At 57.2% G+C, this 15,060-nt stretch overlaps 2 protein-coding genes and 1 long non-coding RNA gene across 3 annotated transcripts; 1 reads left to right on the top strand and 2 right to left on the bottom strand.

Moving 5' to 3' along the window:
* Positions 1–197: 197 nt before the first annotated feature.
* LOC104912532 (carboxypeptidase N subunit 2-like) lies at positions 198–3,129 on the bottom strand. Its single transcript, XM_010716365.3, has 2 exons — positions 2,409–3,129; positions 198–2,009 (listed from the first exon to the last, which is right to left on the bottom strand). Exons 1-2 carry the CDS (start codon positions 2,664–2,666, stop codon positions 384–386), a joined length of 1,884 nt encoding a protein of 627 aa, XP_010714667.2. The 5' UTR covers positions 2,667–3,129; the 3' UTR covers positions 198–383.
* Positions 3,130–3,242: 113 nt separating this feature from the next.
* On the bottom strand, positions 3,243–9,345 carry LOC100547070 (leucine-rich repeat-containing protein 15). Its single transcript, XM_010716364.3, has 2 exons — positions 7,097–9,345; positions 3,243–6,015 (listed from the first exon to the last, which is right to left on the bottom strand). The coding sequence occupies exons 1-2, from the start codon at positions 7,098–7,100 to the stop codon at positions 4,313–4,315; spliced, it is 1,707 nt and encodes a 568-aa protein (XP_010714666.1). The 5' UTR covers positions 7,101–9,345; the 3' UTR covers positions 3,243–4,312.
* A 138-nt stretch (positions 9,346–9,483) lies between these two features.
* LOC109369409 lies at positions 9,484–14,966 on the top strand. The gene is made up of 2 exons (XR_002118403.2): positions 9,484–10,103; positions 12,956–14,966. It is a non-coding gene; the product is annotated as an uncharacterized LOC109369409 (long non-coding RNA).
* The last annotated feature ends 94 nt before the right edge of the window (positions 14,967–15,060 follow it).

The following is a 15,060-nucleotide window of genomic DNA, read 5'->3' as shown; positions in this document are numbered from 1 at the left end:
CCGCACGGCACGGTACGGCCGCAGCGCCGTCGGGGCGAAGGGCTCAGCTGGGACCGGGCACCCGGCCGCCGCCGGCAGCAGCATCCGGCAGCAGCGCCCGCGTGTGTTCAGGCAGCGGGACATGTCCTCACGCGACCGCAACCGCTTTACTTGCGTCTTCCCACCCTCTGCTGCGGGAAATGGCTGCACACGGGTAATTAATATCTACTTTTTAATGATAGTTGAAATACACGAGGAGTGCACGGCTGGGCGAATAAATACCGGCAGTCCCGCTCCTGACACTGGTGACCTCGGTGGGGACATCAGAGCAGAACACGTCGTCATTCCCCAGGCTGAAGTCGCTGCACCGGGCCGGTGCTGACCCCGAAGCAGAGTGCCGTGCCCTAGGGCGCAGCAGGGTCACCAGGTGACACGTCCTTCTCTCCATCCCGCACCGTGACCAGGATGCTGACCCGCAGCGTGCCGCAGGAGGAGCGCAGCACCCAGTCACCCTGGTACTCGGGCCCCAGCCGTGCTGTCTCCCCAGGAGGAGGAGGAGGGAGGCGAAGGCTGAGCTGCTGACAGCCCGTGGCGTTGCAGGATATATGTAGGGTGCCCTCGGGGTCGCTGTAGATGCACTGCCCTGGTGTGCCCTCCCCAGGCGTCTCGTCCCAGCCCTGGTGGCGAGAACACATCTGCGGCCGGAGGGTCACCTCCAGGAGGGGCCGTCCCATGAGGGCAGCGGGGCCGGTGCAGGAGGCCTGCAGGTGGATTAGGGGCTCGGCAAACACCTGCAGCCAGCTCAGCAGGTAGGCGAGGCGGCAGTCACACACCCAGGGGTTGCTCTCCAGCCCCACGCGCACCAGCTCCTCATTGGCACCGAAGAAGCCCGTGGGCAGGTGGGACAGGCGGTTGTGCTCCAGTCCCAGTGATGTCAGGCGGGGCAGCTCATCCAGCAGCCCAGAGGGCAGCACAGAGAGGTTGTTGCGGCCCAGCTGCAGTGCCGTCAGCTCTGCCAGCCCATGGAAAGCCTCAGCAGGAAGGTGGGACAGGGCGTTGTGCTCCAACGCCAGGCTCTGCAATGCCGATAGGTTGGCAAAGAGGCCTCTGGGCAGTGTCTGCAGGTGGTTGCGGGCCAGCGAGAGGTGCAGGAGGTACGGGGTGCCCTGGAGGAGGGCGGCAGGCAGCTGGGCCAGGCGGTTCCCCTCCAGACTGAGGGAGGTGAGGTTGGTGAGGCCAGAGAAAGTGGCAGGGGCCAGGCTGCCCAGGGCGTTGTGCTGCAGCTGCAGCCGCCGCAGACCCACCAGCCCAGTAAAGGCACCAGGTGGCAGCTCCACCAGCTGGTTGCCATCCAGGTGCAGCTCAGCCAGCTGGGTTAGTGTTACAAAGGCACGGGGTAGCAGCCGTGCCAGCATGTTGTTGCTCAGTTTCAGGACGCGCAGAGCAGTGAGTGGGGCCAGCAGCCCCTTGGGCAGCTCAGCCAGCACGTTCTGCGAGAGGTCCAAGGCCTGGAGATGTTGCAGGGGGTGGAAGATATCATGGGGCAGTGCCTCAATCCTGTTTCCCTGCAGGCGTAGGTCCTGCAGGTTGCCCACAGCGGTGAAAAGCTCCGGGTGCAGAGAGCGGAGGGCATTGGAGCTGAGGGACAGCACGGTGAGACTGGGCAGCCCCTTCAGCAACTCTGGGCTGACAAATGGCAGCGGGTTGCCCGACAGCTCCAGCTCAGCCAAGCCGGGCAGCATGCGGAAGGCGCCGGGCTCCAGCTCCTGGATGTGGTTGTTGATGAACACCAGTTTGGTGAGAGCAGTGCTGGGGCCCAGCACACCGCTCCGGATGTGGCTCAGGGCCGTCTCCACAAAGATGAGCTGTGTGGCATTGCCAGGCAGGCCTGCTGGGATCTCCCTCATCCTCTCCTCTGAGCAGAAGACGCTGGCACGGCCATAGCACTGGCAGGGCGGGGGGCAGGGCGAGGGCAGCCCCCAGACCAGCAAGGCCCCCAGTCCCAGCACGGCAGGGAGCAGCATGCTGCACTGCAGGAGGAGTGTGGCCTCAGCCCCTGCTGCAGGGCAGCTGGGCCTGCTGCCCTCAGCTGAGTGGTAGTGTTCCTAATTGCTCATCCAACACTTCCTTTTGCAATAACGTTTTGGATCCTGAGCTCCTGCTAAGGCCACATGCCTGCACACGTGCAAGGGCTGAGCTTGAACACCCCATGGTGCTGTGCTCATGGTGAGCAGCACAGTGCTGCAATGGGGACTCTGCCACACCACGGTGATATATCCACGTGGAAATGCCTACAGCTGGGGGGGTTCTGGCCTCATGGCAGTGCTGCAGGGCAGTGTTGGGCCCAGCCTTCCCTCCCAACACCCAACGTGGTTCCCACTTGCCCTACACCCTTGTCTTCAGTCCCACAGCCTACAGCTGCCACTTACCGAGAGCGGCATCACAGGGACCACCACCGCAGGGAACACACAGCCTGCTGCCAGGAGTGAAACTCTCCGAGAAGGGAAGATGTGTCCTGGGGCGGATGTGGAGGCAGCTGACAACATGTTCCTGCTGGGGTGGAGCTGCCCCTTTCCGCTTATCAGCAACAACAACCCGTGTCCTTGGAGCACTCCAAAAAACAGCCCAACCCCTGGAGCAGAGGTGAATCCACACGGGGCGCAAGGGCAGCAGCCACAGGCAGGCATCCCAGTGGGGAATCATGGCCATGGCTCCAGCCATGCCCTGGGGTGATGGCACTGGGCCCACATCAAACGCAGTGTGCTTGCATGCAGCAGCCCAATAGGAGTGTCCTTGGGCTCTATTGGTCTCATTGAGGCATGAGACTGGCAAGAGTTCCTTGCCCAGGAGAGAGGACCAGCACAGCACGGTGAAGAATAGCAACACCCCGGTGAAGGGGAACACCTCAGGGCCATTATGGTACGGTTCAGAGGTCAGGGCCACTGGTGAAGGCACCCTTGGAAGACCTGCTCTGTGCAGAGAGCTGCAAGACTCCCAGCATTGTGTCAGGAAGCTTGCCAAGGTCTCAATGAGCCCTCCAAGAGCTGTCATGCTGCAGTGGAATGGCTAAGCCCTCCCTCACCCCAGCCCAGCTGGGCTGTGCAGCCACAACACGCTCCCCTGTCCCAGTAGCCTGCATGGGCTTATTCTCACTGTGAAGGAATCACTTCAGAGAGGCAATAAATGAAAGCTCCTCTCCCTGCTGGCTTGTACCAAGGGTGCTTCTCACCACAGAGAAGCAGACAAACAGCTCTTTTATTTGGACAACCGTGCTTTAATGGTCACAGAGCAGTACCGAACGGTCCCGAGGCACAGTCCTGTTTGCAGCTGTCATCAGGTCTCAGCCCAGAAGAGCATCCATCCCATCACATACACACAACTGCACTGTTGCTTGTGCCGGCACTGGCTCCTGGAGCACCACGAGCAGCACCACCCATTGAGACTCTTGTCCCATAGTACCGTACCCCATACAGCCCAGTGCCACACATGGAGCTGTGCCTGTGCCTTGCTCGCTGGAAGAAGCACAGTAGCTGCTGGGGCAGTGCAGTCCCACCTGCCCACAGCTGGACCTCAGGGATTTGCCCTCCTCCCCTGTGCCACCAGCAGCATTCAGGCTGGGAGCAGGCAGCAGGAGCAGGTACAGAGCGGGCACTCTCAGGGCTGGGAACAGTGAGAAGAGAGGGTGCAGCTGTGCTGGGCAGGGCTGCAGTTGGTGGATGCCCAGGGCACATGTAGTCCCACAGTGCTGTTGCCATGGGAAACACAAGCGTGTGAGGACAAGGACTCTGCTGGAGGCAGAGGAAGATGCTCCGCTCTCGCCACGCTGCCTGCAGGCAGGGAGGGCAGCGTGGACGCGGCCGAGTCACTGGGGTGTGCCACCACGGAGCACACCAGGCTCAGAGCCAAGCAGAGGCAGCCCAGCCCTGCAGGGCTAAGCTGCAAAGGCACACACAGCCCTGCTTGGGAGGAGGGTGTGTGCTTAGATCCTGGCCCCTCACACTTCAGCACAGGCTGTGGCTGAAGGCATGGGGTTTGGGGCAGCTCAAGGGGATCATGTGAGGTGAGGGTGGGGGAGTCCCAGTGCTCTGTGGCCAGGCTGCTGCTCCCTGCTCTGCTACTTGGCACCCTGTACTCTGGCTGCTGGTCCCAGGAAGGGATTGAGCACAGAAGCAGGAGGGGCTGGGGACAGGGCAGCCAAGGGGGCACCCGTAGTTGACACCCTGCTTGCAGAACAGGGGCACGGTGAAGCAGAGCAGCACAGGGGACTTGGGCACATGGTGTGATGATGTCCATCCAGCTCTGGGTCACCACTGCCCCCGGGGCTCATGGGGGATCAGGCTTCATTGGGTGCTTTCATCCTCATCAGCACCACATGGCTCTTCTTTCTACAGCTGTACACCACCAGTGCCACGAGGGCACAGAGCAGAGCCACGCACACCAGCACGATGACAGCCCCAACCACCGCGCTCTGCGTGCGCGTCAGCCCCCACCACCCTCTGCCTTCCTCCTCCTCTTCCTCCTCCCGAGACACAGGGGTGACCGGCAGCGTGGTGGGGAACCCCGACGGCAATGCTTCCTGGGAGGGGCGGGCAGGCAGCGGGCTGCTGGGCCGGGCAGTGGGTGGCTGGTCCTGCCACAGCTTGGCAATGGGTGTTCCCCGCAGCGGGGCCGGCTGGGCGCACACCGGGGGGGTCTCACCCACCTTGCTGGGGTTCGCCTCCAGCCAGGCACGCAGGGGCAGGATGGCCTGATCGCAACGCCACGAGTTGTTGTGCAGCTTCACCTCCCGCACGGCAGACAGCGGGGAGAAGATGCCTGCGGGCAGGCTCTCCAAGGTATTGGCTTGCAGCTGGATGTGCTGCAGCCTCGGAGTGGCAGCGAAGAGGCCACGAGGCAGCGTCTGCAGGCGGTTGTTCTGCAGGGAGATGTTCTGCAGCTTGGGCATTCCCCCCAGCGCCCCAGCGTCCAGCCGATGCAGGGCGTTGGAGTGCAGCGAGAGCTCCAGCAGCTCACCCAGCCCACGGAAAGCCCCCGGAGCCAGGGATCGGAGCTGGTTCTTGCTGAGCACCAGGAGCTGCAGCTGGGTGAGGTTGCTGAAGACAGCGGCGGGGAGAGCAGCCAGCTCGTTCTCATAGAGCCACAGCTCCCGCAGGTTGGGCATGGGGCCGAAGGCAGCCGGGGAGATGTCGCGCAGGCGGTTGACGTGCAGGGTGATCTTGGAGAGGGCACGCAGCGGCAGGAAGATACCGGCAGGCAGGGCAGTGAGGAGGTTGTTGGAGAGGTAGAGCTTCTGCAGGTTCCCGTTGTGCACAAAGAGCTCCGGGGACAGCATCTCCAGCTGGTTCTGGTGCAGGCCCAGCTCCTGCAGCTCGGGTAGCGCATCAAAGGCACCTGCCGGGATGTGCCGCAGCCGGTTCTCGTAGAGCCGCAGCACCTGCAGCTGGGGCAGCCGCTCAAAGGCGCGGGGCGGCAGGCGGTCGAGGTTGTTGCGGGCCAGGTTGAGCTTGGTGAGGCTGGCGAGCTGGTCAAACAACCCCTCCGTCAGCTCCCGCAGGTTGTTCCCGTGCAGCTGCAGCTCCTTCAGGTTGCTCAGGTGGGCGAAGTGGTCAGGCTCCACACGGAGCAGCTGGTTGCTGGAGAGGAGCAGCGACTCCAGCTTGCCCAGGGGCTGAAAGACCTGCACCGGGAGCTCCTGCAGCTTGTTGCTGGCCAGGCTGAGGTAGCGCAGGTCGGGCAGGTGCTGGAAGGCGTCGGGGCTGACGTGCTGCAGGTCGTTCTTCTCGATGCGCAGCCCGATGAGCAGGGAGGCGTTGCCGAAGGATGCCTCGCCCAGCACAGTGATGCGAGTGTTGACGATCTGCAGGGTCACTGTATTGGCGGGGATGGGGCTGGGGACAGCGGTGATGCCGGCGCCCGAGCACTCCACCTGGGCGGTGCGGACGCACTGGCACTGCTCCGGGCACTGCCCGCGGACCGGGTGGAAGCCCAGCAGCAGCAGCAGCAGCAGCAGCCACCAAATTCCCTGCTCCATGGGGCCTGCAGTGAAAAGAAAGTAGGAGGCTACCGCCCACCTTGGGATGGGTGCTGCCTTCCCAGGGCCGGACACACTCCTCTCCAGGAGTTCTGGGCCAGGCAGGGCAGAGCCGGCTGCGGTGTCTCACTGTCACACCACAGCTATTAGTGGCATCCCTGGCGTGTCCCGCTCCTCCAGCAGCTGGGAACATGGTTTCCTGTTTTGCAGTGAGCTTGGTGAGCTGGTCCTGGTGCTGCTAGCCTGCCAGCATCCCCAAAAGGTGGAGAGCCCCAAACCAGCAGTCACCAGCACCAGAAGAGCCCAGGGCTGCCACAGGAGCTACTGGAGGAAAAGGGCTTTGCTATGCCATCGTCTATCTGCGCACACCAAGGACATTCTCCCCTCCATCCTGCTCTGGGAGCCCACCCATGGGTCCAGCAGCAGTCTGTGCCTAGCTGGCAGCTCCCAGTGGCACATGGCAGGAGGAAACCTGCGCTTCCCAGGCACAAAGCAGGGCTTAGCAGGGCACGGCTGAGAGCACACAGGAGAGCAGGGAAGTGCCTGTTGCTGGAGGGGAGGGAGGAGTCCTCTGCAACCAGCACGGCTTATGGCTCACATATGGAAACAATCTGCATCCCAGAACAGTTTTGTTTATAGCAAGCAGCTTATAAACTCCACCAAACGCTTTGCACATCAAAAGCACAGCTCATGTCACTCCCTGTAAGTGAGCTCATGGAGCATCCAACTGGAGGGCAGTTCAGGAAAGACAGCTGAAAGCAATTTACCTCCCTTTCTCTTTTAAGGGACGAAAGCTTGCAGACCAAGGGGTTGAACACCCAACCCCTCAGCATCCAAGCAATTCTAACCTCAGCCCCCCTAAATTTCTGCCCCTCCTTTCACATTCTTTATGGGTTATCATTTAAGAAACTTTGCCCACCTAACTCAGTTTGTTGAAGAACCCTTGTGGGACAAATACCTCCAACTCACCAAAAGGTGCTCAGTGCGCACACCAGCTAACCATGCTCCCACCCCTCGGTGATGTTCTGGGGGCTCCCGGGGGCCTGAGGGCCACGTTGGGGAGATTACAGCAGAAGGGAGACTTACCCATGTCCTGCAGCCCTGAGCGCTGAGCGAGCACAGCTCCGTGCTGGCAGGAGCGCCGAGTGCGGTTCACGCTTCCCCTCCCAGTATATAACCCGTCCAAATCAATGAATCAGCACAGGGGCAGCGGCGGGGTTACGGAAATCACTGCAGTAGAGCGGCTTCCAGCTCGCACTTCCTTAGCAAACAGAGTGATTGACTGGGAAATGGAGTGGCTGGTTTCTTGCTTGTGAACCCTCTCACTTGAAGACAAACAGTCGGCCCTGAGAACACGCTGTGCACGTCAGCCAGCAGGCTGCGTGCAGCTCAGCCCTGCAGCCCCCTGCACACAGCCAGGGACCGTGACTCATTGGGGCACCAGCCCTGTCCTTCTTTTGGCCCCACCACCCGCCTGGTTGCCCCGTGCCCACCTCTCCCCAGCAGCCTTGTCCAGGAGCAGCCACAAGCAGAGGTTTAGGAGATGTGACCATGGGAAAACCAACACGTGTGAGCCTTGTTCTGAGCCAGCAGCAGCCCTGTGCTAACCACGGGACAGCGGGACTTCCCAACTGCCTTTAATCCCATCTCAGCCCACCCACGTTTCCGCAGCAGCTCAGGTCCCAACACCCTAATGAGCTGCCTGAGATGGGAACAGCACAGTGTTGCCTCCGAACACACTCCTCAGCACAGCACGGGTGCTGGGTGCAGCATCACTTGTTCTTTGCCACTCTGTGCAGCGTGCCATGCTGGTAGGGCTGGTGGCACGCAGGGGAAGGGGACCCTGCAGGCTGCAGAGATGGAAAGGGCAGTTTGCAGCTGGACTTGGACCGTGAGAAGAGTGTGGGAGCGAGACCTTTCCGGCAGCTACTGCCACATCACATCTAGAGGGTGTTCCCAGGGGGATGAGCGTGGGGCCTGGCTGCTGTGGGATGTGATGGAGGGTGTGGGTCCCCTCCATGCCAGGGGAAGCACTCAGCCTGACTCTGCCCTCGCAGCATCCCCTGCTGCTTGGCTGCCCATGCCCAGGAGAAAAGCTGGGATGGAAAATAGGCATTTTGAAAACACTGTCCGCAACTGCTTTACTTCACATGCTGTTGATGCAGCAGTTTTTTCCCAGTGATGCCATTCCCAAAATAGACTCCCTGCTTCCATGAGTGATGCACTGGGAGGTCAGGCAGCAGCTGGGAACTGCCCTGCACCCTGGTACTGAGTGGGGCTGGCCCAGGCTTATCACCCCTTGTCTGCCAGATCTGGCTGCCCACTGCTGGGCTGCTGCCCATTCTGAGTCACCCTCCAGGCACACAGCTTTCAGTGAAGCACACAGAAATCAAAATCCAGTGTGGCTGGAAAAGCACCACTCCAGACCGGGGCCGACAGAGGAATGTCACACTCAGCATCTTCCAAGCAGCGTGGCCCCAGCAGGGGCAGATGCAGCACATGGGGCTGGGGCAGAATGAGACCGCAGCCCTCAAACAATTTTGGCAGGAAGGCTGCTGCAGGGCATGGTGCACAGGGAGCAGCCCTAGGGCATTCCTGCAGGGACAGTATGGGCAGGGGCTGGCATCACTGTGCATTCCCTGGCTACAGGCAAGGGAGAGGAGCAGAGACAGGAAGGGAAGGGGTGCTCACACCCTGGCACCCCCAAGTCCCAATGATGTGGTGTCACCATGTTTTGCCTCATGGCCCAGAAATGGGACAGTCCCGGCTGCATCCGTGCTGGCCTCATCCCAACACATTCACACAGCTGGGGCTGCTGGGGTAGCGAAGCTGGTCGGCTCTGAATCACCAAGGGACTCGAGACAGCTTGGAAAAACACAAATCACTGCTAAACTTAGCAGCTTGTGGGCTTGGCCAGAGGAGAGCATTACTCATCTCCCTACCAGCTGAGTGCACCGCGCTCACCCACACAGCACTGGCAGCCCCACCACCATGCCCCCCCCAGCCCTGGGGTCCCCCTGGGCTGCAGAGGGATGTAGGGATGTGCTCCTGACAAGCAGAACCCATAGGAACCTCCTGCTCTGAGATGCATTTGGTGGAGGGAGTGGACACCTCCATACTCCCTGCTGTCTACAATGCAGGTCTGGGACAATCCCAGGTATTTTTGATGCCTGCAAACTGCCCTCCCTGCTGTGAGAAGCACCCATTCCTCCCAGGGGCTTGGAGTGGGGCCAAACCCAGCTGTGCGAAAGAAGGGGGAGCAGGGTGGAGAGAAGCAGAGATCACAGAATCATAGAACCATTTGAGTTGGAAAGGACTCTTAAATGCTATCTGGTCCAACTCCCTGCACTGAACAGGAACACCCACAGCTCCATCAGATGCTCAGAGCCCCATCCAGCCTGACCTTGGCTGTCTCCAGGGATGGGGCACCCACCGCCTCTCTGGGCAACCTGTGCCAGTGCCTCACCACCCTTAGTGTAAACAGCTTCTTCCTTACATCTAGTCTAAACTTCCCCTCTTTTAGTTTGAAACCATTTCTTCTTGTCCTATTCAGACAGCAGCCCTGCTAACAGTGCATCATGCCAGGAGGAATGCTCTCTTGACGCAGAGAACCGCAGGTCCTCAACACACGGGAGCAGGTAGATATAAAGGAGCAGGAGAAGAGCAGTGGGGATGAAGAATATTTCTGCAGAGTGGGATTTTTTGGGTGCAAGGTGGAAGAAACTGGGCATTAAAGCTGTTGCCTGAAAACAGAGTTCTTGAAAAGCCAGCAGGAATAGGAGGTGCTGGAACAAAAACCACACAGGTTACTGCCAAGTTAAGCTGCAGGAGCTGAAAGTAAAGCTGGGAAAGTCCACAGAGGAGAAAGCTAAACTGATGGTGTAGTGGAAATGCTGAGTCATGGCCTGCAGCACTGATTGAGCACCTGTGGGAAGACAGGGCCAACCCAGGGAGCTCAGGTGCATGCAGTGTACCTGGGTGATGGAAGGGGTGGAGTCAGGATGCACCCCTTCCCAGGCCTCATTTAAGGGTTGGCAGTGGAGGTAAGAGCTTCTCTTACTTGGGATTCCTTCCTACCTGATGCTTTCCAGAGGTAAGCAGCTCTTTTCCTCCAGTTCTGTGTCTGCTGTATTTGGGCTTGTTCTTATTTGCTGTAGCTAAAGACTTTCCTGCTCTGCTCTTATTGTGGTACTTTCCATCCCAGTATAGCATTATATATATAATAATGGGCTCCAGGATATAGAGACTCAGAGATGCTCTGGGAGGCAAAGAATTCTGGTAGGGGGCCAAAAGGAGATACAACTAGCATTACAGAGAAAATTAAAAACCTGTGCATAAATGTCAGCCAGCTTATTTCACTCATCATCCCCAACCTAGAACTCCAGCATATCTACTTTGAGTTGAATCAGGTGGATGATGTCTTGCAGATGATACTGAGAAAGAACATATGTTACAACAGTCCTCTCTCTCCTGCCTGTGTCTTTTGCACGGTATCATTGAAAAATAACTAGTATCTAAAAGAATTGTTTTTTTAAATATCTAAAAAAGAGAAAATATCCTACCCTGGATCTGTCTTGGGTCTGGTGCTCTTCAAAGACCTGAACTGGGGAACTGAGTGTACCCTTAGCCAGTTTGTTGATGGCAGCAAGCTGAGTGGTGCAGAGGACACAGTAAAAGGAAGGGATGCCATCCAGAGGGAGCCAGAGGAGCGCCATGAAAATGACCAAAGGGCTGGAGCGTCTTCCCCTGTGCAGAGAGGAGGCGGGAGCTGGGGGGGTTCAGCTTGGAGAAGAAAAGGCTACAGGGAGATCTCACTACAGCCTTCTAATACTTGAGAGGAGTTTGTAAGCAGGAGGAGTATCAACTTATTACACTTTTGAAAGTGACTGGACAAGAGGGAATGTCTTAGGTTTTTTTTTTTTTCTTCTTAAACTAGAAGAGGGGAGATTCAAATTAAATATTAGGAAGAAATTCATTACTCAGAGGGTGGTGAGGCTGTTGGTGCTCCATTCTGGAGCTGCTGAGGCCAGGGTGGGTGGGACAACCAGCCCATGGGAGTTGTTGGGGTTGGATGGGCTTGAAGGTCCCTTCCATCCCAAGTCATCCTGATACTGAGGGCTGGGCAGCAGGGTATGTAGGCTGGAGTGTGGCCAAGGAGTGGCCTCCTGCTTGAGAGGCACCTGCAGCCCTCTCCCTAACCCCCACCTGCCCTTTCTGAGAGCTCTTACCCAGGGCCAGGCACTCAGACCCCACAACCAGTTCAGCTCAAGCATGGAGGACCAGGGCTGCTCACAGGTAGGGGGACAGCCTATCTGCATCTGCCCCAGGGGTTGGGGTCCTGTCTCCAGAGAACTCATGGGCACTGCAGTGAGGGTATAGCCAGGAAACAGATCCCTCCAGGACAGTACACAGCAGGGCTGCCCTCAGAGCAGGACTTAAAGCCAACATTTCTGCATACAAACTCCAGTGGGGCTGGCTGAGCTGGTAGAGGTGCACAGCACTGTTGCCGGCTGCTCTGAATGATAGCAGCAGGGCTTGGCCTGGGCCCAGGGCAGTGCTAGCCTGGAAGGAATGCAGGGACTGCAGCCAAATCCGCTGTGAGCAGCAACTACCAAAGCGGAAAGAACTTGTCCGATGGGGTGCGGGTGCTGCAAGCTGGGGCAGGACAGGCTGGAGCAGGGCTGAGGGGAAAGCTCGTTCTGCACCAGCCCCTTCCCCAACCCAACCTGGGAAGAAGGCTGTGGAGCTACTCCCTGGCTCCAGGCTCTTATCTTCTGAGAGAAAAAAAGGCACAAAACACAAGGATCCTGCAGCAGCAATTGCTCAAGGGGGGCCCAACCTGGTGGTAGCATCCCCAGGTGCAGCTGAGATCGCCCTTCTCTGCTGCAAAGAAGGGCTGTGGTAGTGCATCCCACAGTGAGGCTGTGTGAAGGCTCATCTGAACATCCAGCAAGGGGATGCAAGTCCAGGTTTTGGTTGAGAAAATTGAGATAATTTGCCCATCTCTTAGATGCAGCCTAGGCCTCTTGGAGTTCGTAAATATTTGCAACCCCAGCACTTGTCCCGTGTGTGTGTGGGGGGGGAGGGGGGGTTAGCTCCATCTCTCCCTCTGTTCTGAAATCCCTAGGAAATGCTGCATGCTGATAGCACAGCTGCTGAATCAGCTGCCCTGGGTGAGATGTGCTATCCCTGGGCTGGGGGAGACACTTGGCCAACTCCCCATAACATCAGCAAGAGGATCCCACGCTTCTGCCTCTCAGCCAGCTCCCACACCAGACCACTCCGCCGGAGGTCCTGTGGTCAAAGCCTCTCAGCATGTTTGCCACCACCCAGCTGCTCCTTGCCCCTGGGACAGGGAGGAGCAGGATGTGAGATGCAGCTCCTGAGGGTGCCAGAGGGCTGGGATGGGAGAGGTACAACTGTGCTCCAAGTTAGCAGTGATGATGGTAATGCATTAAGCTTCCAAACAAGCTGCAGTGAGACTCAGTCAGTCACTGCTGCAAGTGGTAACAAAGGTCCTCAAATGGCCACTAGCTCAAGTGGCTGAGGTGAGGTGGAAAGGGCAGAGGACACTAAGGGTCACAGGTGCAGCACACAGGGTTGGTGGCTTGCAAGGTGCAGGAAGGGACCTAGCAGGAGGAAAAAGCAATATGCAGGCAGACGCAGCTTGCACCTACCCCCAGTCCAGGACATGTTCAGCCACCCCACCACCTCCCAGGGGAGGTTTAAATGGGATGTAAGGAAGAAGCAGCAGGGCTGGGGAAAAACCTTGCCATGTGCTTTTCCTGAGGAGCCCTCGCTGCTGGGAAGACTTGTCGTGTTTTTCCCTAGTAGCTCTTATTGCTGCCTGCCACCTGCTGCATCTGTGTGACACTGACCCGGAGAACCCCTTTGTCAGGGTGAACAGAGGTGAGATCTAAATAAGGGTTTCCTCTGATTTTCCAGGTCGGAGATTTCCAGAAAGGACTGAGCCTGGGCAACAAGCGATGAATCAGAGGCAGAACAAAACATGACATCTCCATCAGAGGGAAGAAAGGAAGACTCGATGAAACATCCCATGCTCACATTGCTCCAGCCTTTTGTTGTCTGCTGACTTCACTTCCCCCGTCTGGCTCAGGAGTGGGGAAAGCCCGATGACAGCATGCAGAGACAGATCATCGTCCTCCTTATGCCTCACTGTATGCAGCAATGTGGCAAAGCCCCCACGTGCCAGAGTGCAGCAAGTGCAGCTAGTGAGCCATGGGAGACACGGCAAGGCAGAGCTGGCCTGGTTTGGGGCTGCGACAGCCAATGGAAGGTTCAACAGATAGCAGCTGCTACTTAGCTGCTGTTCTGCACCCTGCCCGCACAGCAGACCGGACACGCAGAGAGCCAGCTGTAAGTCAATACTACTGCTATATGCCAACCAAACTGTTGCTTTCTTAGAAATCAGCGTGCATTCATGTGTGAGCCCATTTGCTCAATGCCACACCAAGGGAGGCAATGACCAGTGCAGCCATACTGTGTCCTCGCTCACCCATCGCCTACTCATCCCGTGCTGTACACAGATGTGTGCGTGGCACTTACATGATAGCCCTGCAGCTGGCAGACACTGAGTGGTCAGTACGATTGTCCAACCAGAACTAAATTTGTACTAAGTGCCTCCTTGCAAGTGCTAACAATAACCCAGAGCCACCACTTGTAAAGCATTCATGTTGTTTCTGTGCTTCTCATTTAACTACACTGCAATAAACCGGTGCTTCTGTTCATGAATCCCATCCAGCTTGCTCCACGCATTGCTCCTCCTTTAGAGATGGCTCTAGCTACTGCCTGGCTCACTGAAGTTTAGTAGACCTCCCAAGCAAGATGGTGGTTATTTAACTCTACAGAGGTCCACTGCCTTCTTTCACAGCCTACAAGAGGAATTCCACACCAGCAGCAGTTTATTCTCATTGCCTGGAACAGCATACAACAGAGGACAAGCTACAAACTTGCTGTGAATGCCAATGTTCTTAACCTCAGGCCTGTTGAGCACCTTCTTCAGGCTACCCAGGAATATCCCTGTTTCAAAAAAACAGGTTCCAAAAGGACTCTGAGAGTACTGGGTCTCACACCCAGGAAGCCACATGGAGAGGCTCATTAATCCAGTCCCAGCTTCTGAGCAAAAGGAAAGAGCTTTCAAGAACAAGTCACACAGTTAAGAACTAAAAAGTGAGAGCTACCAAATGAGTACCGTCTCCAAATGAGTCTACCTGCAAGCTAGAATATTCATCTCACTCAAAGTATTTGTAAGTACTAAGACCAAAAGTCTCGCTATTACCTAGTATCTGCCTTTGCATATCAAAGGCTTGAAAGGGCTGGCAGCTGGGGAGCAAGCGTAGGTAATGAGAACAACATACTAACACTGAATATGCTGTTCTCACACCTGCATGCTGGAGTCTTCAGTGAAGCACAGCTCAGTTCCATGCTGAAACTGAGGACAAGGCCAGCAGCTGCCTGGCCAGCTTCTAAACAGGCGGTGGCACCTGCTGACCCTCAGCCACCATGCTGCAGAGCCCTGGGTATCTGCATGGCACACCAGTTTCGAGCCACACTGCAACACACAGCAAGTTGTCCCATGCTTTTCACATCACTGTCAAAGCTTAGGGATGAAAGCATTTACTACGAAGCTGAATCTTCAGGAATGTGACAAAGTCTTAAAAATAAGCAGTAGAATTCATCACAAGTGTACATTTCAACCAGCATCTATCTTACTTTCCTCTAAAATAGAGGAAGACTATCAGCTTCGTATGGTAGATATTACTTTCTTCCTCACACATCCTGCACTGGGGCTGAGAATAGAAACCAAAAACAAAGACATTTGCATCATACCATTTCCCCCTGTCACTTCCACCCCTCCTCCCTCTCCTGCCCTTTTTAAAAGCTATTTTCCAGCATGTTCTCCCGAAAATACCATTTTGTTTTCTCACAAAACACTGCTGGCAATGTGAGGCTTAATATTTGGAGTACTCCAGGCAACCTTTAAACAACAGTTAAAGCTGTGCTCCTGTGTAATCCTCACCATGCTGTTT

The sequence above is a fragment of the Meleagris gallopavo genome, chromosome 11 (assembly GCF_000146605.3).
Source record: "Meleagris gallopavo isolate NT-WF06-2002-E0010 breed Aviagen turkey brand Nicholas breeding stock chromosome 11, Turkey_5.1, whole genome shotgun sequence".
In the NCBI taxonomy this organism is placed as follows: domain Eukaryota; kingdom Metazoa; phylum Chordata; class Aves; order Galliformes; family Phasianidae; genus Meleagris; species Meleagris gallopavo.
Note: the sequence above shows the minus strand (reverse complement) of the source record. Positions and strands in the feature narration are given on the sequence as shown.

Excerpts from the sequence above, each read along its gene's own strand:
- LOC104912532 (XM_010716365.3), bottom strand. The coding sequence starts at position 2,666 with ATGCCTGCCTGTGGCTGCTGCCCTTGCGCCCCGTGTGGATTCACCTCT. Across the intron at positions 2,010-2,408 it reads TCCCTGTGATGCCGCTCTCG|TGCAGCATGCTGCTCCCTGC; the intron begins GTAAGTGGCAGC and ends CTCCTCCTGCAG.